Source organism: Coregonus clupeaformis, chromosome 29, assembly GCF_020615455.1.
Source record: "Coregonus clupeaformis isolate EN_2021a chromosome 29, ASM2061545v1, whole genome shotgun sequence".
NCBI classification, from domain to species: domain Eukaryota; kingdom Metazoa; phylum Chordata; class Actinopteri; order Salmoniformes; family Salmonidae; genus Coregonus; species Coregonus clupeaformis.
Window position 1 is genome coordinate 63847725 of NC_059220.1, and position 24700 is coordinate 63872424.

General features: G+C 44.9%; 1 protein-coding gene across 2 annotated transcripts in view; it reads left to right on the forward strand.

Moving 5' to 3' along the window:
* The window catches only part of LOC121572288 (Y+L amino acid transporter 2), a 34287-nt gene extending 14694 nt beyond the window's left edge, over window positions 1-19593 (forward strand). Inside the window, exons 2-10 of one of the 2 annotated variants that reach the window (XM_041884308.2) lie at window positions 2356-2867; window positions 4644-4786; window positions 8111-8236; window positions 13042-13186; window positions 13442-13565; window positions 14109-14309; window positions 14726-14875; window positions 15123-15306; window positions 17384-19593. In XM_041884308.2, coding sequence (XP_041740242.1) covers window positions 2560-2867; window positions 4644-4786; window positions 8111-8236; window positions 13042-13186; window positions 13442-13565; window positions 14109-14309; window positions 14726-14875; window positions 15123-15306; window positions 17384-17478 — 1476 coding nt within the window. In that variant the 5' untranslated portion in view covers window positions 2356-2559 and the 3' untranslated portion in view covers window positions 17479-19593. Of the gene's footprint in view, window positions 1-2355; window positions 2868-4643; window positions 4787-8110; window positions 8237-13041; window positions 13187-13441; window positions 13566-14108; window positions 14310-14725; window positions 14876-15122; window positions 15307-17383 lie in introns of those variants that run through there. The other variant, XM_041884309.2, reaches the window with a different exon arrangement.
* The last annotated feature ends 5107 nt before the right edge of the window (window positions 19594-24700 follow it).

Consider the following 24700-nt stretch of genomic DNA (forward strand, 5'->3'; position numbering starts at 1 on the left):
ATTTTTATTCATGGAGAGCTCTGGCGCCAAAACCCATACACTCCTGTTTTATACCCCTTGACACACAAAGGCACTTTGCTCCGCCCACCTTTAGGAGGCTTTCTTAAACAGTTTCCACCTTCTCCTTCACCCTGGAATGTTTAGTCCCGCCCCCCTCTGTTAGTGGGTTGACACTACACAGTTTACACATTTATACTGTATTTGGGGTGAAATCCTTTGTCATTATTCTTAAAATGCAAATTAATCTAACAGTTTCTGGGATAATGCTGTTGATGTGGGCCATGACCAGCCTTTCAAAGCACTTCATGGCTACAGACGTCAGTGCTACGGGTCGGTAGTCATTTAGGCAGGTTATCTTAGAGTCCTTGGGCACGGGGACTATGGTGGTCTGCTTGAAACATGTTGGTATTACAGACTCAGTCAGGGACATGTTGAAAATATCAGTGAAGACACTTGCCAGTTGGTCAGCACATGCTCGGAGTACACGTCCTGGTAATCCGTCTGGCCTTGTGAATGTTGACCTGCTTAAAAGTCTTACTCACATCGGCTACGGAGAGCGTGATCACATAGTCATCCGGAACAGCTGGTGCTCTCATGCATGCTTCAGTGTTGCTTGCCTCGAAGCGAGCATAGAATTGGTTTAGCTCGTCTGGAAGTTTTGTGTCACTGGGCAGCTCGCTGCTGTGCTTCCCTTTGTAGTCTGTAATAGTTTTCAAGCCCTGCCACATCCGACGAGCGTCAGAGCCAGTGTTGTACGATTCAATCTTAGTCCTGTATTGACTCTTTCCCTGTTTGATGGTTCGTCGGAGGGCATAGCGGGATTTCTTATAAGCGTCCGGGTTAGAGTCTCGCTCCTTGAAAGCGGCAGCTCTACCCTTTAGCTCAGTGCGGATGTTTCCTGTAATCCATGGCTTCTGGTTGGGGTATGTACGTACGGTCACTGTGGGGACGACATCATCGATGCACTTATTGATGAAGCCAGTGACTGATGTGGTGTACTCCTCAATGCTGTCTGATGAATCCCGGAACATGTTCCAGTCTGTGCTAGCAAAACAGTCCTGTAGCTTAGCATCTGTGTCATCTGACCACTTTTTTATTAACCGAGTCACTGGTGCTTCCTGCTTTAGTTTTTGCTTATAAGCAGGAATCAGGAGGATAGAGTTATGGTCAGATTTGCCAAATGGAGGGCGAGGGAGAGCTTTGTATGCGTCTCTGTGTGTGGAGTAAAGGTGGTCTACATTTTTTTTTTTTACCTCTGGCTGCACATTTAATATGCTGGTAGAAATTAGGTAGAACGGATTTAAGTTTCCCTGCATTAAATTCCCTGGCCACTAGGAGCGCTGCATCTGGATGAGCGTTTTCCTGTTGATTTATGGCCTTATACAGCTCATTCAGTGCAATCTTAATGCCAGCATTCTGACTACTGTTCAGTCGTGTGGTCGGGTGACACAGAGGGACTTCAGAAAATTGCAATTGGCTCAGAACAGTGCAGTACGGTTGGCCCTTAGATGTACACAGAGAGCTAACATTAATAATATGCATGTTAATCTCGCCTGGCTCAAAGTGGAGATGTTGAATTCACTGAGCTGTCTGTTTGAACTACTGGCACACAGCTCAGACACCCATGCATACCCCACGACATGCCACCAGAGGTCTCTTCACAGTCCCTAAGTCCAGAACAGACTATGCGAGGCACACAGTACTACATAGAGCCATGACTACATGGAACTCTATTCCACATCAAGTAACTCATGCAAGTAGTAACATTTTGATTTAAAAATGCACCTTATGGAACAGCGGGGACTGTGAAGCAACACAAACATAGACACATGCATACAAACACATAACATATGCACTGTACACATGGATTTTGTGTTGTAGATATGTTGTAGTAGAGTAGGGGCCTGGGGGCACACACTTAATGTGTTGTGAATGTATTTTAATGTTTTTTTAAATTGTATATAACTGCCTTAATTTTGCTGGACCCCAGGAAGTGTACCTGCTCCCTTGACAGGAAATATAATCAGAGATCCATAATAAATACAAATACCCAGAAACACTAATGATTTGAACTCCTCCTCTGCTGCTGCTTGTGGCGCAGACACACTGTAGAGAGACTGTAGACTTGATACATGTTTTGTAGTTCTCTTTAAGTAGTTTGTCATCCGCTGCATATGTAGGTTTAGCTAGGTATCTGGTTAATAATTCTGGTTTCTTTTGGATTCTATTCCTCAAATGCTGCAGTTTACAGTACCTAATACAAGAAGTCATTGCCTGAGGCCTAACAGTTTCACATGGGAAGTTATGTTGTCTAGCCTCCTGCGCTAACATTTTACTGTCCTAATTTCCCTACAGCCTTGTTTGTCGAACGTGTCCAGCTGATGAAGGACAACATGATGACCATCAGTTGAGAGCACAAGACACCGTGGCCTTGCTTAGTGACGTGCTGCACCCACCTCTGTCCTTGTCCCTCCACCCGTCTCCAGTTCTTCATCCCTCCAGCCCTCTCTCCAGTCCTTTACCCCTGTCTCTGTCTCTGCCCCCACCCAAACCATCACCATGGGGGCTGAGAAAGATGCCGACACCTTGTCGACTGGCTCCATGCGTCTGAAGCAGGAGATCTCTCTGCTCCACGGGGTCTGCCTCATCGTGGGCAACATGATCGGCTCGGGCATCTTTGTGTCTCCCAAAGGGGTTCTCTTCTACACAGGCTCCTTCGGGCTGTCTCTGGTGGTGTGGGCCATCGGCGGGGTCTTCTCCGTGTTCGGGGCTCTGTGCTACGCCGAGCTGGGAACAACCATCCGCAAGTCTGGGGCCAGCTATGCATATATCCTGGAGTCCTTTGGAGGCTTCCTGGCTTTTATTAGGTGAGGTTCCCCCCCTTATTCCACTTTCAGATGTATATACAGTGAGGGGAAAAAAGTATTTGATCCCCTGCTGATTTTGTATGTTTGCCCACTGACAAATAAATGATCAGTCTATAATTTTAATGGTAGGTTTATTTGAACAGCGAGAGACAGAATGACAACACAAAAATCCAGAAAAATGCATGTCAAAAATGTAATAAATTGATTAGCATTTTAATGAGGGAAATAAGTATTTGACCCCCTCTCAATCAGAAAGGTTTCTGGCTCCCAGGTGTCTTTTTATACAGGTAACGAGCTGAGATTAGGAGCACACTCTTAAACGGAGTGCTCCTAATCTCAGCTTGTTATCTGTATAAAAGACACCTGTCCACAGAAGCAATCAATCAATCAGATTCCAAACTCTCCAACGTGGCCAATACCAAAGAGCTCTCCAAGGATGTCAGGGACAATATTGTAGACCTACACAAGGCTGGAATGGGCTACAAGACCATCGCCAAGCAGCTTGGTGAGAAGGTGACAACAGTTGGTGCGACTATTCGCAAATGGAAGAAACACAAAATAACTGTCAATCTCCCTCGGCCTGGGGCTCCATGCAAGATCTCACCTCGTGGAGTTGCAATGATCATGAGAATGGTGAGGAATCAGCCCAGAACTACACGGGAGGATTTTGTCAATGATCTCAAGGCAGCTGGGACCATAGTCACCAAGAAAACAATTGGTAACACGCTACGCTGTGAAGGACTGAAATCCTGCAGCGCCCGCAAGGTCCCCCTGCTCAAGAAAGCACATATACAGGCCCGTCTGAAGTTTGCCAATGAACATCTGAATGATTCAGAGGAGAACTGGGTGAAAGTGTTGTGGTCAGATGAGACCAAAATGGAGCTCTTTGGCATCAACTCAACTCGCTGTGTTTGGAGGAGGAATGCTGCCTATGACCCCAAGAACACCATCCCCACCGTCAAACATGGAGGTGGAAACATTATGCTTTGGGGGTGTTTTTCTGCTAAGGGGACAGGACAACTTCACCGCATCAAAGGGACGATGGACGGGGCCATGTACCGTCAAATCTTGGGTGAGAACCTCCTTCCCTCAGCCAGGGCATTGAAAATGGGTCGTGGATGGGTATTCCAGCATGACCCAAAACACACGGCCAAGGCAACAAAGGAGTGGCTCAAGAAGAAGCACATTAAGGTCCTGGAGTGGCCTAGCCAGTCTCCAGACCTTAATCCCATAGAAAATCTGTGGAGGGAGCTGAAGGTTCGAGTTGCCAAACATCAGCCTCAACCTTAATGACTTGGAGAAGATCTGCAAAGAGGAGTGGGACAGAATCCCTCCTGAGATGTGTGTAAACCTGGTGGCCAACTACAAGAAACGTCTGACCTCTGTAATTGCCAACAAGGGTTTTGCCACCAAGTACTAAGTCATGTTTTGCAGAGGGGTCAAATACTTATTTCCCTCATTAAAATGCAAATCAATTTATAACATTTTTGACATGCGTTTTCCTGGATTTTTTTGTTGTTATTCTGTGTCTCACTGTTCAAATAAACCTACCATTAAAATTATACACTGATCATGTCTTTGTCAGTAGGCAAACGTACAAAATCAGCAGGGGAGCAAATACTTTTTTCCCCTCACTGTAGGTTTCTCATTGAGAGAATCTATTTATCAAAGTACAAAATCTATTTTATGTATAGGGCTTTGAGCATCTATAAAAGCTCTATATAAATTGTAATTTATTCATTAATTCTCTAATTTCTTCTTGTTTTTAATTATCAGGCTGTGGACATCCCTGATGATTGTGGAGCCAGCCTGCCAGGCTGTCATAGCCCTCACCTTCTCCAACTACCTTGTGCAGCCCTTCTACCCCACCTGCACAGCCCCTTACGATGCTGTGAGACTCATAGCAGCAGCCATCATCGGTAAGATGAGCTGAGCTCACTTATTTTCCTCCCTCTGCCTGTTTTGAAGTACGGAGATACTACCTGAACTTGTCCAATAAGAACACAGATTTCTGTTCTCGGTTGCAAAATGTTTTTCTACTTTGTGCTACTGAACTCAACCCAGAAGTTTGATCACACTACTACATTCCTTTTGATGTTTGTCCTCCCTTAATGCTTACCTGCCTTGCAGGTCTTAAAGTGCACCTGTGTGTTTACTTTGTAGCTTTCATATCCTGTTGCATCGCTGTGGTTGCCAGGGGGAAATGCGTGTGTTTGTGTTCATTTGGAGCCCCTCAAGGTCAGATATGTGCTTTGTTGTCTGACAAACATGGAGAAGGCTCAGAAGGTGTTCTGTTGAATCACGCAGATATAAGAAATCAAAGGAGCCTGATGTGGTGTTTATTTGAATCCCCTCAGGAATTAGGCCATGCTGTCAGTGCTCTTTCTCTCTGGGCCCTGGTTAGACATTCACATTCAAACACGTTACTTCCTTCATGAATGATGAGTGAGTACAGGAGGACTGATTCTCTGGTTAGTGTAAGAGGCTGAGGTCTATGCTGAGGCAACCTGACATCCTATTAGTGAACTGAAAAGCTTTACTTATTTATCGTGTTTTAGGGAAATGAAGTTGCTGTACTAAAAGCTTAGAATTAGTTTTGGGGATTTTGAGTGTCCTTTACATTGTAACGGTATATGCTACACATGGTTACATGTTTCTGAAAAGGTGTGGCTATAACAATACCCTATGTGAAAGAATCCATGTTGCCAAAACACAGGACTTGGTGTACATAAATGCCATAGGCCATAACAACAGCATGATTCTCTTGTCATGGAAGCATTTGGTTGTCGTGTGAAGCCATTGTAGAATGGCCTCTGTAGCTCAATTGGTAGAGCATGGCGCTTGTAACGCCAGGGTAGTGGGTTCGATCCCTGGGACCACCCATACGTAAAAATGTATGCACACATGACTAAGTGCCTTTGGATAAGAGCGTCTGCTAAATGGCATATTATATTATTATAGAAATTCTCCCTGAAGCATAAAAACGCTGACCAGCAACATTAGGACCTTGTTCAAACCCTTGATTTAATTTCCGATGGATCTATTCGCACACAACCGCTAATCTGTTTGATGTTCATATTACACTGTATGCTGTCTTAACATGAGTAAAATATGTGTAGTAAGATCCGCCTCTCTTCAACATCAGATTTGGAAATGTTCTGTTTACACTGTCCTTCCATTAGCTTTGGATGTGGTGTGGCCAAAGCCACATTCCTGTTTCCTGTGTGTGCATGCAGCTATTAACATACCATAGAATGGACCAGGGGTATTCAACTCTGAACCTATGAGGTCAGGAGCCTGCTGGTTTTCTGGTCTACCTGATAATTATTTACACACACCTGGTGTCCCAGGTCTAAATCAGTCCCTGATTAGAGGGCAACAATGGAAAAAGCGCAGTCTCGAGGTCGAGAGTTGCGTTATTAAACCCTTCAAACTCAACTCTGGAACTCGACGCCAGTTCCACTGCATTTTTTCATTGTTCACCTCTAATCAGGAACTCGTTTAGACCTGGGAGATCAGGTAGGACAGAAACCCTACGAGGTCCGGATCCTGCTGGTTAATAGTTGAATACCCCTGGTATAGACCAACAAAATAAGGATAGCTATTCAAAACGTTACACTTGTAAATACAGTAAGAGGCTTCAGGCTTATTTTCCTTTCCGGCTCTTTCTGGGATGACCATGCAAAAGCCTTGCACATATCCACTGGGACCAGGGTGACATGCCAGTAGAGCGGAAATTGCTATGCAGCACAGTGATTTAAGTCAAATCCCTCCCTCTCTGTGCCTGCAGGTGCACACTGTCCTGCTGAATGTTATCTGATGGGGATTACTTTACATGATGAAGGGAGTCCTGTTCTCCTGGACTGTAATGTTGTTATCAACTCTCTGTAGTGGTGGATAGAGATGGGTTTATCTGACTATTTAAGTGATAATGCCCTCGACGCCGGTGTTTGGAGGATATATTGGCACGGTTTGCCGACCCTCGAAAATATGCTAAATGGCTTATTATCATTATTATTATTATTATTTATAACTTCCCTGCCTGGGCTGATGACAGTGGTTTGCGCAGTCAGATGGAACAGAGTAAATAGGCATTTTAACGTCATAGATTTAGCCGGTGGTAACTTGTGGAATAGACACCGGCTGGAATGCGGTTTTAACCAATCAACATTCAGGATTAGACCCACCCGTTGTATAACTGGAATAATTTCTAAGCCATTAGCCTTATCACACTGTAACTCTGCTTTATTGGTAGCGTTTCTAGTTCCACTAGCTAGGCTAGCTTTATCAGGTCTGAATCTCTATCCATTTCTAGTTCCACTAGCTTGGTGAGTCAGCAAGTTGTTGTACTCATGGTAAACAGATTTTAACCAGGATTGCCATGGTCAATTTCAGGTTTTCTCTATACCTGAGGACTCCCCTGTCAAACCCATACTGATCTCTCCTCCTTCTAGTTCCCCTGTCAAACCCATACTGATCTCTCCTCCTTCTAGTTCCCCTGTCAAACCCATACTGATCTCTCCTCCTTCTAGTTCCCCTGTCAAACCCATACTGATCTCTCCTCCTTCTAGTTCCCCTGTCAAACCCATACTGATCTCTCCTCCTTCTAGTTCCCCTGTCAAACCCATACTGATCTCTCCTCCTTCTAGTTCCCCTGTCAAACCCATACTGATCTCTCCTCCTTCTAGTTCCCCTGTCAAACCCATACTGATCTCTCCTCCTTCTAGTTCCCCTGTCAAACCCACACTGATCTCTCCTCCTTCTAGTTCCCCTGTCAAACCCATACTGATCTCTCCTCCTTCTAGTTCCCCTGTCAAACCCACACTGATCTCTCCTCCTTCTAGTTCCCCTGTCAAACCCACACTGATCTCTCCTCCTTCTAGTTCCCCTGTCAAACCCATACTGATCTCTCCTCCTTCTAGTTCCCCTGTCAAACCCATACTGATCTCTCCTCCTTCTAGTTCCCCTGTCAAACCCACACTGATCTCTCCTCCTTCTAGTTCCCCCTGTCAAACCCATACTGATCTCTCCTCCTTCTAGTTCCCCTGTCAAACCCATACTGATCTCTCCTCCTTCTAGTTCCCCTGTCAAACCCATACTGATCTCTCCTCCTTCTAGTTCCCCTGTCAAACCCATACTGATCTCTCCTCCTTCTAGTTCCCCTGTCAAACCCATACTGATCTCTCCTCCTTCTAGTTCCCCTGTCAAACCCATACTGATCTCTCCTCTCCTCCTCCTCCTAGGTCTCCTAACGTGTGTGAACTGTATGAAGGTGAAGTGGGGGGCCATCCTCCAGGTGGTCTCTACAGTAGCGAAGGTCTTGGCTCTCATCGTCATCATCATCACTGGGATGATCAAGCTGATACAAGGTATGGCACCTGGGGATACACCTGTGTAACCATGACAATGTCCTGCTGCCTTTTCATGATAGAGCTTTACTTGCTAACCGGTCATATGGGTGTGCCATATTGCTAACCGGTCATATGGGTGTGCCCTATTGCTAACCGGTCATATGGGTGTGCCATATTGCTAACCGGTCATATGGGTGTGCCCTATTGCTAACCGGTCATATGGGTGTGCCATATTGCTAACCGGTCATATGGGTGTGCCCTATTGCTAACCGGTCATATGGGTGTGCCATATTGCTAACCGGTCATATGGGTGTGCCATATTGCTAACCGGTCATATGGGTGTGCCATATTGCTAACCGGCCATATGGGTGTGCCATATTGCTAACCGGTCATATGGGTGTGCCATATTGCTAACCGGCCATATGGGTGTGCCATATTGCTAACCGGCCATATGGGTGTGCCATATTGCTAACCGGTCATATGGGTGTGCCATATTGCTAACCGGTCATATTGCTAACCGGTCATATGGGTGTGCCATATTGCTAACCGGTCATATGGGTGTGCCATATTGCTAACCGGCCATATTGCTAACCGGTCATATGGGTGTGCCATATTGCTAACCGGTCATATTGCTAACCGGTCATATGGGTGTGCCATATTGCTAACCGGTCATATGGGTGTGCCATATTGCTAACCGGCCATATTGCTAACCGGTCATATGGGTGTGCCATATTGCTAACCGGTCATATGGGTGTGCCATATTGCTAACCGGCCATATGGGTGTGCCATATTGCTAACCGGTCATATGGGTGTGCCATATTGCTAACCGGCCATATTGCTAACCGGTCATATGGGTGTGCCATATTGCTAACCGGTCATATGGGTGTGCCATATTGCTAACCGGCCATATGGGTGTGCCATATTGCTAACCGGTCATATGGGTGTGCCATATTGCTAACCGGTCATATGGGTGTGCCATATTGCTAACCGGTCATATGGGTGTGCCATATTGCTAACCGGTCATATGGGTGTGCCATATTGCTAACCGGTCATATGGGTGTGCCCTATTGCTAACCGGTCATATGGGTGTGCCATATTGCTAACCGGTCATATGGGTGTGCCATATTGCTAACCGGCCATATGGGTGTGCCATATTGCTAACCGGTCATATGGGTGTGCCATATTGCTAACCGGTCATATGGGTGTGCCATATTGCTAACCGGTCATATGGGTGTGCCCTATTGCTAACCGGTCATATGGGTGTGCCATATTGCTAACCCGGTCATATGGGTGTGCCATATTGCTAACCGGTCATATGGGTGTGCCATATTGCTAACCGGTCATATGGGTGTGCCATATTGCTAACCGGTCATATGGGTGTGCCATATTGCTAACCGGTCATATGGGTGTGCCATATTGCTAACCGGTCATATGGGTGTGCCCTATTGCTAACCGGTCATATGGGTGTGCCCTATTGCTAACCGGTCATATGGGTGTGCCATATTGCTAACCGGTCATATGGGTGTGCCATATTGCTAACCCGGCCATATGGGTGTGCCATATTGCTAACCGGTCATATGGGTGTGCCATATTGCTAACCGGTCATATGGGTGTGCCCTATTGCTAACCGGTCATATGGGTGTGCCCTATTGCTAACCGGTCATATGGGTGTGCCATATTGCTAACCGGTCATATGGGTGTGCCATATTGCTAACCGGTCATATGGGTGTGCCCTATTGCTAACCGGTCATATGGGTGTGCCCTATTGCTAACCGGTCATATGGGTGTGCCATATTGCTAACCGGTCATATGGGTGTGCCATATTGCTAACCGGCCATATGGGTGTGCCATATTGCTAACCGGCCATATGGGTGTGCCATATTGCTAACCGGCCATATGGGTGTGCCATATTGCTAACCGGTCATATGGGTGTGCCCTATTGCTAACCGGTCATATGGGTGTGCCCTATTGCTAACCGGTCATATGGGTGTGCCATATTGCTAACCGGTCATATGGGTGTGCCATATTGCTAACCGGTCATATGGGTGTGCCATATTGCTAACCGGCCATATTGCTAACCGGCCATATTGCTAACCGGTCATATGGGTGTGCCCTATTGCTAACCGGTCATATGGGTGTGCCCTATTGCTAACCGGTCATATGGGTGTGCCATATTGCTAACCGGTCATATGGGTGTGCCCTATTGCTAACCGGTCATATGGGTGTGCCCTATTGCTAACCGGTCATATGGGTGTGCCATATTGCTAACCGGTCATATGGGTGTGCCATATTGCTAACCGGTCATATGGGTGTGCCATATTGCTAACCGGCCATATTGCTAACCGGCCATATTGCTAACCGGTCATATGGGTGTGCCCTATTGCTAACCGGTCATATGGGTGTGCCCTATTGCTAACCGGTCATATGGGTGTGCCATATTGCTAACCGGTCATATGGGTGTGCCATATTGCTAACCGGTCATATGGGTGTGCCATATTGCTAACCGGTCATATGGGTGTGCCCTATTGCTAACCGGTCATATGGGTGTGCCATATTGCTAACCGGTCATATGGGTGTGCCATATTGCTAACCGGTCATATGGGTGTGCCATATTGCTAACCGGTCATATGGGTGTGCCCTATTGCTAACCGGTCATATGGGTGTGCCATATTGCTAACCGGTCATATGGGTGTGCCATATTGCTAACCGGTCATATGGGTGTGCCATATTGCTAACCGGCCATATGGGTGTGCCATATTGCTAACCGGTCATATGGGTGTGCCATATTGCTAACCGGTCATATGGGTGTGCCATATTGCTAACCGGCCATATGGGTGTGCCCTATTGCTAACCGGCCATATGGGTGTGCCCTATTGCTAACCGGCCATATGGGTGTGCCCTATTGCTAACCGGTCATATGGGTGTGCCATATTGCTAACCGGCCATATGGGTGTGCCCTATTGCTAACCGGTCATATGGGTGTGCCATATTGCTAACCGGTCATATGGGTGTGCCATATTGCTAACCGGTCATATGGGTGTGCCATATTGCTAACCGGTCATATGGGTGTGCCATATTGCTAACCGGTCATATGGGTGTGCCATATTGCTAACCGGTCATATGGGTGTGCCATATTGCTAACCGGTCATATGGGTGTGCCATATTGCTAACCGGTCATATGGGTGTGCCATATTGCTAACCGGTCATATGGGTGTGCCATATTGCTAACCGGCCATATGGGTGTGCCATATTGCTAACCGGCCATATGGGTGTGCCATATTGCTAACCGGCCATATGGGTGTGCCATATTGCTAACCGGCCATATGGGTGTGCCATATTGCTAACCGCCATATGGGTGTGCCATAGTGCTAACCGGTCATATGGGTGTGCCATATTGCTAACCGGTCATATGGGTGTGCCATATTGCTAACCGGTCATATGGGTGTGCCATATTGCTAACCGGTCATATGGGTGTGCCATATTGCTAACCCGGCCATATGGGTGTGCCATATTGCTAACCGGCCATATGGGTGTGCCATATTGCTAACCGGCCATATGGGTGTGCCATATTGCTAACCGGCCATATGGGTGTGCCATATTGCTAACCGGCCATATGGGTGTGCCATATTGCTAACCGGCCATATGGGTGTGCCATATTGCTAACCGGCCATATGGGTGTGCCATATTGCTAACCGGCCATATGGGTGTGCCATATTGCTAACCGGCCATATTGCTGTTGGTGGTGCATGCGTTGAGTACAGCTGGAAAATAGCTAGGCTATATAACCCAATTCTATAACTCATTAAACAACAGTATATCCAATTAATAACTATAATTCATCGTTACCCCCTGCCATATTGGTGTGCCATATTGCTAACCGGCCATATTGCTAACCGGCCATATTGCTAACCGGTCATATGGGTGTGCCATATTGCTAACCGGTCATATGGGTGTGCCATATTGCTAACCGGCCATATTGCTAACCGGCCATATTGCTAACCGGTCATATGGGTGTGCCATATTGCTAACCGGCCATATTGCTAACCGGTCATATGGGTGTGCCATATTGCTAACCGGTCATATGGGTGTGCCATATTGCTAACCGGTCATATGGGTGTGCCATATTGCTAACCTGCCATATGGGTGTGCCATATTGCTAACCGGCCATATTGCTAACCGGCCATATTGCTAACCGGTCATATGGGTGTGCCATATTGCTAACCGGCCATATGGGTGTGCCATATTGCTAACCGGCCATATGGGTGTGCCATATTGCTAACCGGCCATATGGGTGTGCCATATTGCTAACCGGCCATATTGCTGTTGGTGGTGCATGCGTTGAGTACAGCTGGAAAATAGCTAGGCTATATAACCCAATTCTATAACTCATTAAACAACAGTATATCCAATTAATAACTATAATTCATCGTTACCCCCCTGCCATATTGGTGTGCCATATTGCTAACCGGCCATATTGCTAACCGGCCATATTGCTAACCGGTCATATGGGTGTGCCATATTGCTAACCGGTCATATGGGTGTGCCATATTGCTAACCGGTCATATGGGTGTGCCATATTGCTAACCGGTCATATGGGTGTGCCATATTGCTAACCGGTCATATGGGTGTGCCATATTGCTAACCGGTCATATGGGTGTGCCATATTGCTAACCGGCCATATTGCTGTTGGTGGTGCATGCGTTGAGTACAGCTGGAAAATAGCTAGGCTATATAACCCAATTCTATAACTCATTAAACAACAGTATATCCAATTAATAACTATAATTCATCGTTACCCCCCCCACCTCCTCTGTCTTCTTCAGGCCAGACGCAGAACTTTGAGGATTCGTTTAAGGGTTCTAAAGTGAACCCTGGGGATATGACCCTGGCTCTGTATGCTGCGCTGTACTCCTACTCCGGCTGGGACACACTCAACTTCATCACCGAGGAGATCAAGAACCCGGAGAGGTGAGGAGGGCCCCCCCCCCTCATGATGTTTCTAGAAATACACACAGGAAAATAGACCAAGTTGTTGGCTCCACCATCCCTGCACTGCAATACCTTGTCATTCCTTGACTGTCTTTGTCCGACTGTGGTGGTGGTATATAGAAAAGGAACGTAGGTCCTGCCCGTCTGGTTCCTCTCGAGGTTTGTCTCCCCACAAAGGGTGACCTTGTTGTTTTTATAAAGGGTTCTATCAATTTGTTTATCCATTCCTACCAGGAACCTCCCGTTGGCCATAGGGATCTCCATGCCCATCGTCACAGTGATCTACATCCTGACTAACGTTGCCTACTACACTGTGATGAATGCTGAAACCGTGCTGGCCAGTGAGGCTGTTGCTGTGGTGAGTTCTACTCAGGGTTTGAGGGTATGGATGAGTTGGCAACTGCCATGTGAAGTCAATCATGATCAAGACACACACACACACACACACACCATGGTTAAACCATTAGCAGGTCACGAGGTAGGTCTTATTGACAGCATCTGTTCAGTGTAGCTAATTGACCAGCTGTTGCTGTGTGTTCTCTGGTTCCTCTGAGGCACCAGCTGTACCAGATGCACTGCTCTCTAGTGAGGATAGATCACATGATAACCAGGTTAAGGAAGTCATATAGTTGATGAGGTTGGCTTGTACACAGGACAATGCTAATCAATGATGATCATGTAATTACAGAATGCCCTGAGTAAGGGAGCGTTTTAGGCGCGTTGACAGTAGCTAGCAGAGATTAGGTCAATTCAGGAAGTAAACAGAAAATCCCTATTACAATTTTCTCCATGGAAAGACGCTGAATTGCTGAATGGACTGAATATAAATGGAATTGACTCCGACTCTGGTTGCTGTATACAAATCACAGCTGTGAACCTATGCTGTTTTTTTCCCCTGCAGACGTTTGCTGATGAGGTGCTGGGCTGGGCTTGGTGGCTAATCCCCTTGTCAGTGGCCATTTCCTGTTACGGAGGACTCAACTCCTCCATCATCGCTGCCTCCAGGCTGTTCTTCGTGGGCTCCAGGGAGGGCCATTTACCCAACGTCCTCTGCATGATCCACGTCAAGCGCTACACACCCATCCCAGCCCTGCTCTTCAATGTAAGTGAATGACGACTTAAATGTCATGTCACACATTGATGGGTGGGTAGTGTGATGTTGCATATATAAGCTTTATAATAATTCTCTCTGTGTAAATCTCCTGGTCAGGTTTAGGTTATATCCTGCTAGTCTGAACGTGTATGGACATTACTAATGTATTTTCCACCCGGGAGCAGGGGTCCATGACAACGCACAATCAACCATGGGTCCTCCCTACAAAGTCCATGGCCAATGTGTCTCCTGCAGGGCGGCATGTCTCTGATCTAGGATCAGATTGAAGTGTGTTCTGTGTGTCTCCTGCAGGGCGGCATTTCTCTGATCTAGGATCAGATTGAAGTGTGTTCTGTGTGTCTCCTGCAGGGCGGCATTTCTCTGATCTAGGATCAGATTTATGAAGTGTTCTGTGTCTACTGCAGGGCGGCATGTCTCTGATCTACCTGTGTGTGAAGGACGTGTTCCAGCTCATCAACTACTTCAGCTTCAACTACTGGCTGTTCATCGGTCTGTCCATCGCCAGCCAGATATACCTCCGGGTCAAAGCTCCGGACATGCACCGGCCCGTCAAGGTAAGGTTTTAATACTTATTTTAAGGTGATGCTAAAAGTCCCTTCTGGATGGACAATTTAAGTTCTATTATATTTTAAAGCTGTTATTAATTGGTATAGAATGTAGCTCAAATCCTTGAAATTACCTTTTCAGTTATATTTTTTTTATCAACTGCTTTGATGAATTTGTGGGAAGATGATGGTTGGTAGATTTCCTCTCCATCTCTTTTGTGCACATGTTTTCTCTCTCCCCCTCCCCTCTCTCCAGCTCTCCCTCTTCTTCCCTATAGTATACTGCCTATGCAGTGTGTTCCTGGTTGTAGTACCGCTCTACAGCGACACCATCAACTCTCTGGTGGGCATCGGCGTGGCTCTGTCTGGAGCTCCAGTGTACTACATCTGTATCCACCTGCCCCCCTCCTCCAGACCTGCCTTCCTGGGCAGGATGCTCGGTGAGACCTCTAGCCTTTTTTGTAACCCTAGCCCCGCTCTACCGTCATATGATCAAGTGACACTTTGCTTCTTGAAAGTCCAATATCTTAAACTTGACTGCTGACATGCGAAACATTTTGGGACTGTATCGAGAGTGGACTAATAGTTTGAGTGGATTTTTCCTTTAAGAATGTTACAGGTTGTATTATAATGATTAGAGCTGACGTGCTTCAAGAGGAGAGATTGAAGGGGAAAAATAGGTTTGTTTAAAGCCAGCATATACAGTGGGGGAAAAAAAGTATTTAGTCAGCCACCAATTGTGCAAGTTCTCCCACTTAAAAAGATGAGAGGCCTGTAATCTTCATCATAGGTACACGTCAACTATGACAGACAAATTGAGGGAAAAAAATCCAGAGAATCACATTGTAGGATTTTTAATGAATTGATTTGCAAATTATGGTGGAAAATAAGTATTTGGTCAATAACAAAAGTTTCTCAATACTTTGTTATATACCCTTTGTTGGCAATGACACAGGTCAAACGTTTTCTGTAAGTCTTCACAAGGTTTTCACACACTGTTGCTGGTATTTTGGCCCATTCCTCCATGCAGATCTCCTCTAGAGCAGTGATGTTTTGGGGCTGTCGCTGGGCAACACGGACTTTCAACTCCCTCCAAAGATTTTCTATGGGGTTGAGATCTGGAGACTGGCTAGGCCACTCCAGGACCTTGAAATGCTTCTTACGAAGCCACTCCTTCGTTGCCCGGGCGGTGTGTTTGGGATCATTGTCATGCTGAAAGACCCAGCCACGTTTCAGCTTCATTGCCCTTGCTGATGGAAGGAGGTTTTCACTCAAAATCTCACGATACATGGCCCCATTCATTCTTTCCTTTACACGGATCAGTCGTCCTGGTCCCTTTGCAGAAAAACAGCCCCAAAGCATGATGTTTCCACCCCCATGCTTCACAGTAGGTATGGTGTTCTTTGGATGCAACTCAGCATTCTTTGTCCTCCAAACACGACGAGGTTGAGTTTTTACCAAAAAGTTATATTTTGGTTTAATCTGACCATATGACATTCTCCCAATCCTCTTCTGGATCATCCAAATGCACTCTAGCAAACTTCAGACGGGCCTGGACATGTACTGGCTTAAGCAGGGGGACACGTCTGTCACTGCACGATTTGAGTCCCTGGCGGCGTAGTGTGTTACTGATGGTAGGCTTTGTTACTTTGGTCCCAGCTCTCTGCAGGTCATTCACTAGGTCCCCCCGTGTGGTTCTGGGATTTTTGCTCACCGTTCTTGTGATCATTTTGACCCCACGGGGTGAGATCTTGCGTGGAGCCCCAGATCGAGGGAGATTATCAGTGGTCTTGTATGTCTTCCATTTCCTAATAATTGCTCCCACAGTTGATTTCTTCAAACCAAGCTGCTTACCTATTGCAGATTCAGACTTCCCAGCCTGGTGCAGATCTACAATTTTGTTTCTGGTGTCCTTTGACGGCTCTTTGGTCTTGGCCATAGTGGAGTTTGGAGTGTGACTGTTTGAGGTTGTGGACAGGTGTCTTTTATACTGATAACAAGTTCAAACAGGTGCCATTAATACAGGTAACGAGTGGAGGACAGAGGAGCCTCTTAAATAAGTAGTTACAGGTCTGTGAGAGCCAGAAATCTTGCTTGTTTGTAGGTGACCAAATACTTATTTTCCACCATAATTTGCAAATAAATTCATTAAAAATCCTACAATGTGGCGCAGTGGTCTAAGGCACTGCATCGCTGTGCCACTAGAGATCCTGGTTTGTGTCCAGGCTCTGTCGCAGCCGGCCGCGACCGGGAGACCCATGGGCGCTGCACAATTGGTCCAGCGTCGTCCAAGGTAGGGGAGGGTTTGGCCGGCAGGGATGTGGGTTTGTTTCCCACGGGGGGCCAGTATGAGAAGAAAAAAAAACATGTATGCATTCACTAACTGTAAGTCGCTCTGGATAAGAGCGTCTGCTAAATGACTAAAATGTAGTTGGGGGCACTATAAAAGTTGTAACACTTTGCTCTGATGAGCTGTGCTTGGTTTTGACACTTCTTGGTTGTATTTCCTTTACTCAGACGTGATCTCCCTGAACACCCAGAAGCTGTGTCTGTGCTGTGTGGTCTCACCTGACCTAAACCTGGACAACATCCCTGAGGAGAAGCTGGAGTAAGGGATAGATGGAAGGTGTGCAGGGATGGAGGGAGACACCAAGCCATAGGGTGGAACATACAGCCCACCACCATAGCTACACTCCACCGACCTCCTCTCCACAACACTTATCGAGAAGCTGTTTTTCTTCTTTTTTTACCCCGGACCTGGATTTCCTATGGGACTGCACAGTGAGTGTTGTGTTCAGTGTTATGGTTGGCCTGAGGAAAGCCACTTTCTACTGCTGGTCACCCACTACATCCACATGCAAACAGCACAATGTAGTTCACGCCTACTAGTTACACCTATGGAGACTGACACCTATGGAGACTGTTAACTATGGAGACTGTCAACTATGGACGTTGAACCATTAAAAAAAAAAAAAAAAAGCTAGAAACCCAAATGGAGATTTTAACAGGATGTACTACTGACCATTTTAGGAGGAGGTTTTCAAATAGCAGGACCTACTGACCAAAGATTAGGTTTGAAGTTAGTGGAGATTGAAGTGTCTGTTGCTTTATCTAGATATTGAATGAGTTGGATATTAAAGTGATGTTGTTTTTTTTTTAAGTTGGAGGGGTTAGTCAAAGATGCCTGTTCTGGCCCGACTTTACTTTCCTTAGGCCAGGTGTGGAGTGCACCAACAAACTGCCTTTCAATGACCTGTCTTTGACAGTTTTAGGTCTGTACTCTCCTGTACTGGACAAGGGTCACTGAAGATTATTCCATCCACTTAAGTGATCGTGTCAAGTGACTTTGACATATGTACTGTATGGAAACTGGCATGGGTTGAGCCATTATGTCTTTTGAAGTAATGTTTATTGGTGAATTTGACCGACTGGATTAGAAGAACAAAGTGTTTCCTATTTGGGTCTGTGCTCTTTATTTGTCTCTACCAAGTTAAGCTATTCTCCCTGATGACTCACTCGTTCCCATGACAAAAGATTGCTGTTTATGTTCATTTTCTGTCCTGCGTTTCTGTTTACAGCTTTATTTCTCACCAGTGTAATCTGTCCTTGATGGACTGACCTCACATACCGTACATAGCACTCACAGGATATGATAACCTATTCCAGGGGTTGGCAACAGTTTTTAGGACTTTCGTTTTTTGGTAAAGGGAAAAGTCAAAATACTTTAAAATCAGGAATTCAGCAAAAAATGAGGTTAATTTAGGAAGTCTGTTCAAGTATTCCCACAAATAAAAAAATATCTAGTCAAGATATGAAATTATTATTTTCAAATACAATTTATTTTTGGGCTTAGTCGTAGTCAATTTGCAGTGTAGAAATGGTTCTCATTTTGTCGTCCCACCCCGTCCATATGCTCTGACAGAAATCGGCCTGTGGCTGAATCTAGTTGCCTAGCTACCTCTGGCCAATGCCCTTAGTACACCAATCTAGCTAGCTTTCTCAGTCAGCGTTGAAGTCGGCTACAGCGACATAACAGCACTCAGTAGTCAAGTTAGTTACATTTTACTGAGATATTTCATTTCAAACCATAATCGTTTCTGAAGAACCAAACTGAGTTGCTGATGTAGAAATGGGATAATGTAGAATGGATGTTTCCAATGATATACAGGACTGGTCACAATTACGTTTTGTATGAAAACATATATACCCTTTTTTGCAATTGAGATGGTTATCCTATTCATGAAATCTCAGCCATAGAATTGTCATGCATGTCTCACTTTCAATTGTTCTTTTGTCATCTTGTTTTAGACCTAGAAATCCTACAACATGAATTTAGTAGGATCCAATGCCATATATGCACATTCATGCCATTTTAATTGAACATCCTGTCAGCTGCATTCTTTAAGAGGAATGCAACATCTTCGTTACAGTGCAATTCATTGAGACCCCAGACCAAATATTACAGCTACTGGCTGGGACATTTTGATTTCCATGCACCATCTAGTGGTAGTTTTATGAACTTCAGGTTGTTGAGGGATGAGTCAGTCAATGTTGTCGAGTACTGTCTGCATTCAGGGGACTTGAAAAATCCAGACTTAGTAAATGCCATCCAAAAGTTTTTGTTCTGTATTCGCTCTTTTATTGGTGTATGTATACTGAGCAAAAATATAAACGCAACTTGCAACTATTTCAAAAGATTTTACTGAGTCGCTGGATATTGGCGAGAACTGGAACACGCTGTCGTACCTGTCGATCCAGAGCATCCCAAACATGCTCAATGGGTGACATGTCTGAGTATGCAGGCCATGGAAGAACTGGGAAATGTTCAGCGTACAGAAATTGTGTACAGATCCTTGCGACATGGGGCAGTGCATTATCATGCTAAAACATAAGGTGATGGCGGCGGATGAATGGCACGACAATGGGCCTCAGGACTTGTCATGGTATCTCTGTGCATTCAAATTGCTGTTGATTAAAATACAATTCTGTTAATTGTCCATAGCTTATGCCTGCCCATACCATTACCCCACCGCCACCGTGGGACACTCTGTTCACAATGTTGACATCAGCAAACCGCTCGCCCACACAACGCCATACACGTGGTCGGCGTTGGATCGGCCTATGGTAGAAATTAATGTTTAATTCTCTGGCAACAGCTCTCCTGAACATTCCTGAAGTCAGCATGCCAATTGCACACTCCCTCAACTTGAGACATCTGTGGCATTGTGTTGTGTGACTTAACTGCACATTTTAGTGTCCTTGTATTGTCCCTAGAACAAGGTGCACCTGTGTAATGATAATTATGTTTAATCAGCTTCTTGATATGCCACACCTGTCAGTTGGATTGATTATCTTGGCAAATGAGAAATGCTCACTTACAGGGATGGAAACATACTTGTGCACAAAATTTGAGAGACGGTTTTGTGCGTTTTTATATTTGTATTTTGCTTTAATGTAACGTTCTCTCTTATTTCATCCAGAGCTGTTCACCAAGTCCCTTCACCTGTCAATCAAATTCATTTGTTTGTCTTACATGAACTGATTGTGAAATTTAAACAATTCCAAGGATGTATGACTGCCATTTTAATGTGTTTGGAGTATTTTTATGTAACTTTTGATTGTTGTCAGTGGGCAGGTATACAGCACATATGCCCGTTTGACATTTATCAATTCTTCTGGTTGGATTAGGGCCGAACAAATGTAGAACGTAGACTCATCTCACTCGCATTATCTATGTCACTCTTGGTGACGTCACTTCTTCTTCCACTCCTTTTGGTTTTTGTCACTTTTTGCCTTTTTACTCAAGATGACTGCATGACTATGGATTCCAAACCAGTGACATTTTTAACAAATGAACTCACCAACTTGATACAGTCCATCCACAGGACTAAGTCCAGTTTTTTTTAGGTAATATTTTTTGCCGTTTCCTACCAGCATTCCTAACTCACGGTGTATACAGATGTGTGTACAGCATGTTCCTTTACAAGTCTAAGGTTTAACTTCACAATGATCGCTCATCACTTTACAAGGACCATCACTTTACAGAACAACATTAGGTATTTCTGCCTAAATCTTTAGTACTGGTGCACTGGTATCTTTTGTAGGAATGTTTATATTTGGGTGTCTGAACTTTTGAATTGTATTTCTCGCATGGGGGGGCAGACTTGTGGTGTACAGTTTCTCTGGTTCATCTTGTTAGAGTACTGTGTGTGTGTGTGTGTGCGCGCGCACACACTAAGCGTGGCACAAATATAATTACATTTCAAATATACACAGAACTTCCCATGACAGACTGACCAGGTGAAAGCTATGATCCCTTATTGATGTCGCCTGCTAAATCCACTTCAATCAGTGTAGATGAAGGGGAGGAGACAGGTTAAAGAAGGATTATTAAGCGTTGAGACATGGATTGTGTGTGTGCCATTCAGAGGTTGAATGGGAAAGACCAAAGATGTAAGTGCCTTTTGAACGGGGTATGGTAGTAGGTGTCAGGCCCACTGGTTTGTATCAACTGCAACGCTTCTGGCTTGTTCAAGCTCGACAGTTTCCCGTGTGTATCAAGAATGGTCCACCACCCAGAGGACATCCAGCCAACTTGACACAACTGTGGGAAGCATTGGAGTCAACATGGGCCAGCATCCCTGTGGAACGCTTTCGACACCTTGTAGAGTGCAGGGGGTGTAGCCTTCTATGTAGTTGTAATGCACAAGATGTATTACGTGGGAGATGCAGTATGGTCGTGTTAGCCTGGTCCCAGATCTGTTTGTGCTGTCTTGCCAGCTCTTACGAAACCAGGCTATGGTGGTGTGTCCTTGAAGTTGTTCCTCTCATACCATGAAGAGAGTCTTTTGTAATGACTGTATTATTTTGTCTATCTGCAACATCTTTACTGTCCAAATGTTTGTCAATTAAATGCATTGCACGGTGCACATGGAAACATACCTCCCAGTCCCTTTTATATACCTGTCACTTCATCCTTCAGAACATTTAACTGAAGCATTCTCATTCCATTCCACCATTTGCGTTCCAATTCCGTTTGCTCATGTTGTTGTCATGCTACGGTCTTGTCATTCATTCCTATGCAGCTGGTTGTGGTCAATATGTTGTGGTTTATTGTATCTATTAACAGTAAATGTTCCATTGACGGTGAAGTTGTAGTCACTCCTAGTGGAGGTTCTTTAATGGTCCTGTTGATGTGTACATGTTGAGTCATTATTCCAGTGTGAGTCTGACTGACTGCTTTGTTCCATTTTGTATTTGTTAGATTTTCTGATGGAGAAATGTACAGTGCACCAAATGACAAACAAGCTTTACAATGCAAAGGTGTATATACTTTGTGGTTTAGAGTGATTTCATATGTGAAGTGGAATTAAAATGTAATAAATACAATTTGGTGTTATGAGATTGCCATTGCTGTTTGTTGCATTTTCTGTCCTGCCTTTTCTGTTTACAGCGTTATTTCTCACCAATATAATCTGTCCTTGATGAACTGATAGTAATTTAGTTACTGTTGCATTTAGGCCACTTTTGATCTAACGTGGATGCTATCATTCTATTGGCCTTGCATACCATAGCACACACAGGATATGTTACAATATCACCAGTTACTGACAATGTTAACTGTTACCATGGTTGCCCTATTGGTGTCCAGAAAGGAACGTTTAGCCTATGCCCCTAGTACACTAAGCTAGCTAGCTACAATCGTTTAGCCTATGCCCCTAGTACACTAAGCTAGCTAGCTACAATCGTTTAGCCTATGCCCCTAGTACACTAAGCTAGCTAGCTACAATCGTTTAGCCTATGCCTTAGTACACTAAGCTAGCTCTGACCTTTTAGCCTATGCCCTTAGTACACCAAGCTAGCTCTCTATGACCTTTTAGCCTATGCCCTTAGTACACCAAGCTAGCTAGCTACAACCTTTTAGCCTATGCCCTTAGTACACTAAGCTAGCTCTCTACGACCTTTTAGCCTATGCCCTTAGTACACCAAGCTAGCTCTATGACCTTTTAGCCTATGCCCTTAGTACACTAAGCTAGCTCTCTACAACATTTTAGTCTATGCCCTTAGTACACCAAGCTAGCTCTCTTAAGACGGCGTTAAATTCACCAGCAGTGACCCGTTAACAGCACTCTCTGAATTTAGCACTTGATATTCAAATTAGTTACATTTTACTGACATATTTCATTTCAAGCCTATCTGAAGAACCAAACTGACAGTTGCTGACATAGAAATGGGAAAATTTAGAAAGGATCTGTTTCCAATGAAATAAAACGAACTGGTCTCAATTATGTTTTGTATAAAGAAATATACAAAAAAATAATAATAATGGTTATCCTATTCATGAAATCTCAGCCATAGACTGGTCATGCATGTCTCACTTTCACCTGAGTGATGGGTTAGTTCTAGATGGAGTTGCCGATGTGACTCGACGCTGTAAAACAGGAAATAAAGCAGTTCAGATTTACCTTGAGTGGGAGTACATGTGCCTAGCTTTGAGTCTGGTCAAGTTTATATTTTGCGACGAGGACAAAGCAGAATTCTCACAAGAACAAAAGTAATCTGTCTGATTCGGGGTTACAGCTCCTTCCGCTTAGCAGACCTTAGAGACAACGTTGTGGAGGCGGAGTCACAGTTTCGACAGCTAGCTAGCGAGTTTGTGAGAAGTAAACGAAACTAGGTTAGCTGTGCAAGAAGCACACAGTGTTGAGTAGTGCAGAGAGCAAACGGAACGTGAAGAAATCACTGAAAGCTAAATCTTGCTTGTTAGACTGAAGTACACTGCTAACGGAGTCCCGTAGGTGAACACAAATATATATATATATATATATATATATATATATATATATATATATATATATATATATATATATTATTTTAACCTGAGAAGTTATGGCATATTTTGTTGAAGTGGATGTGTTTGATCCCAATTCAGAGACAAATACATTGAGAGACTTGAATTTGACTTTGAGGCAAACGATGTGAATGAGGACCAGACAAAAAAGGGCAATATTACTATCAGCATGTGGAAGCACAATGTATGGACTAGTGATGGACTTGATAACACAACAAACAACCCCTCAAGTAACTTATGCAGACCTGACGTGGCGTGTTGGAGAACACTTTGATCTCAAACCCAACGTGATAGCAGAGAGGTTTAAGTATCAGCCCTGTGGCAGAAGTCCAGGTGAATCAGTACGCTGTGAGTTTGGAGGGACACTAGAGGAGCGTTTCAGAGATCAGCTAGTATGGGCCGTAGAATGTGAGCAGGCACAATGTCGCCTACTAGCTATTGCAGAGTTATCATGGAAAACAGCCCTGGTAATAGCAGTAGAGGCAGCAGACCTCTAAGAGTACTAAGAGCCTAAACAAGCTGTCACTGGCCCTGTCTGAAGAGGCACAGCTTCCGTAAAAGCTTGTTATCGTTGCAAAGACAACCACTCACCTAATAATTGCCGCTTTAAGGACGCAGAATGTCACTTTTGCAAAAAAAAAAAGCAAGGCCATATCGCACGAGCGTGCCGCCACCTGTCTAGGGAGAAGAGACACCCACTCCAGACCACTAAAAGACAGTCAGGGCCCCGAGCCCACCAAGTCGCTGAACCCCACTACCCTTCATCTGAGGAAGAAGAGGAGGTGGTGGTCAAGGACGCAGGATCAGGATTTGTGGAGATTACAAGCTAACTGTCAATCACAGGAGTTGGTGGCACCTTAATTGGGGAGGACAGGTTCGTGGTAATGGTTGGAGTGGAATAAGTGGAATGGTATCAAATACATCAAACACATGGTTTCCATGTGTTTGATGCCATTCCATTTGCTCCGTTCCAGCCATTATTA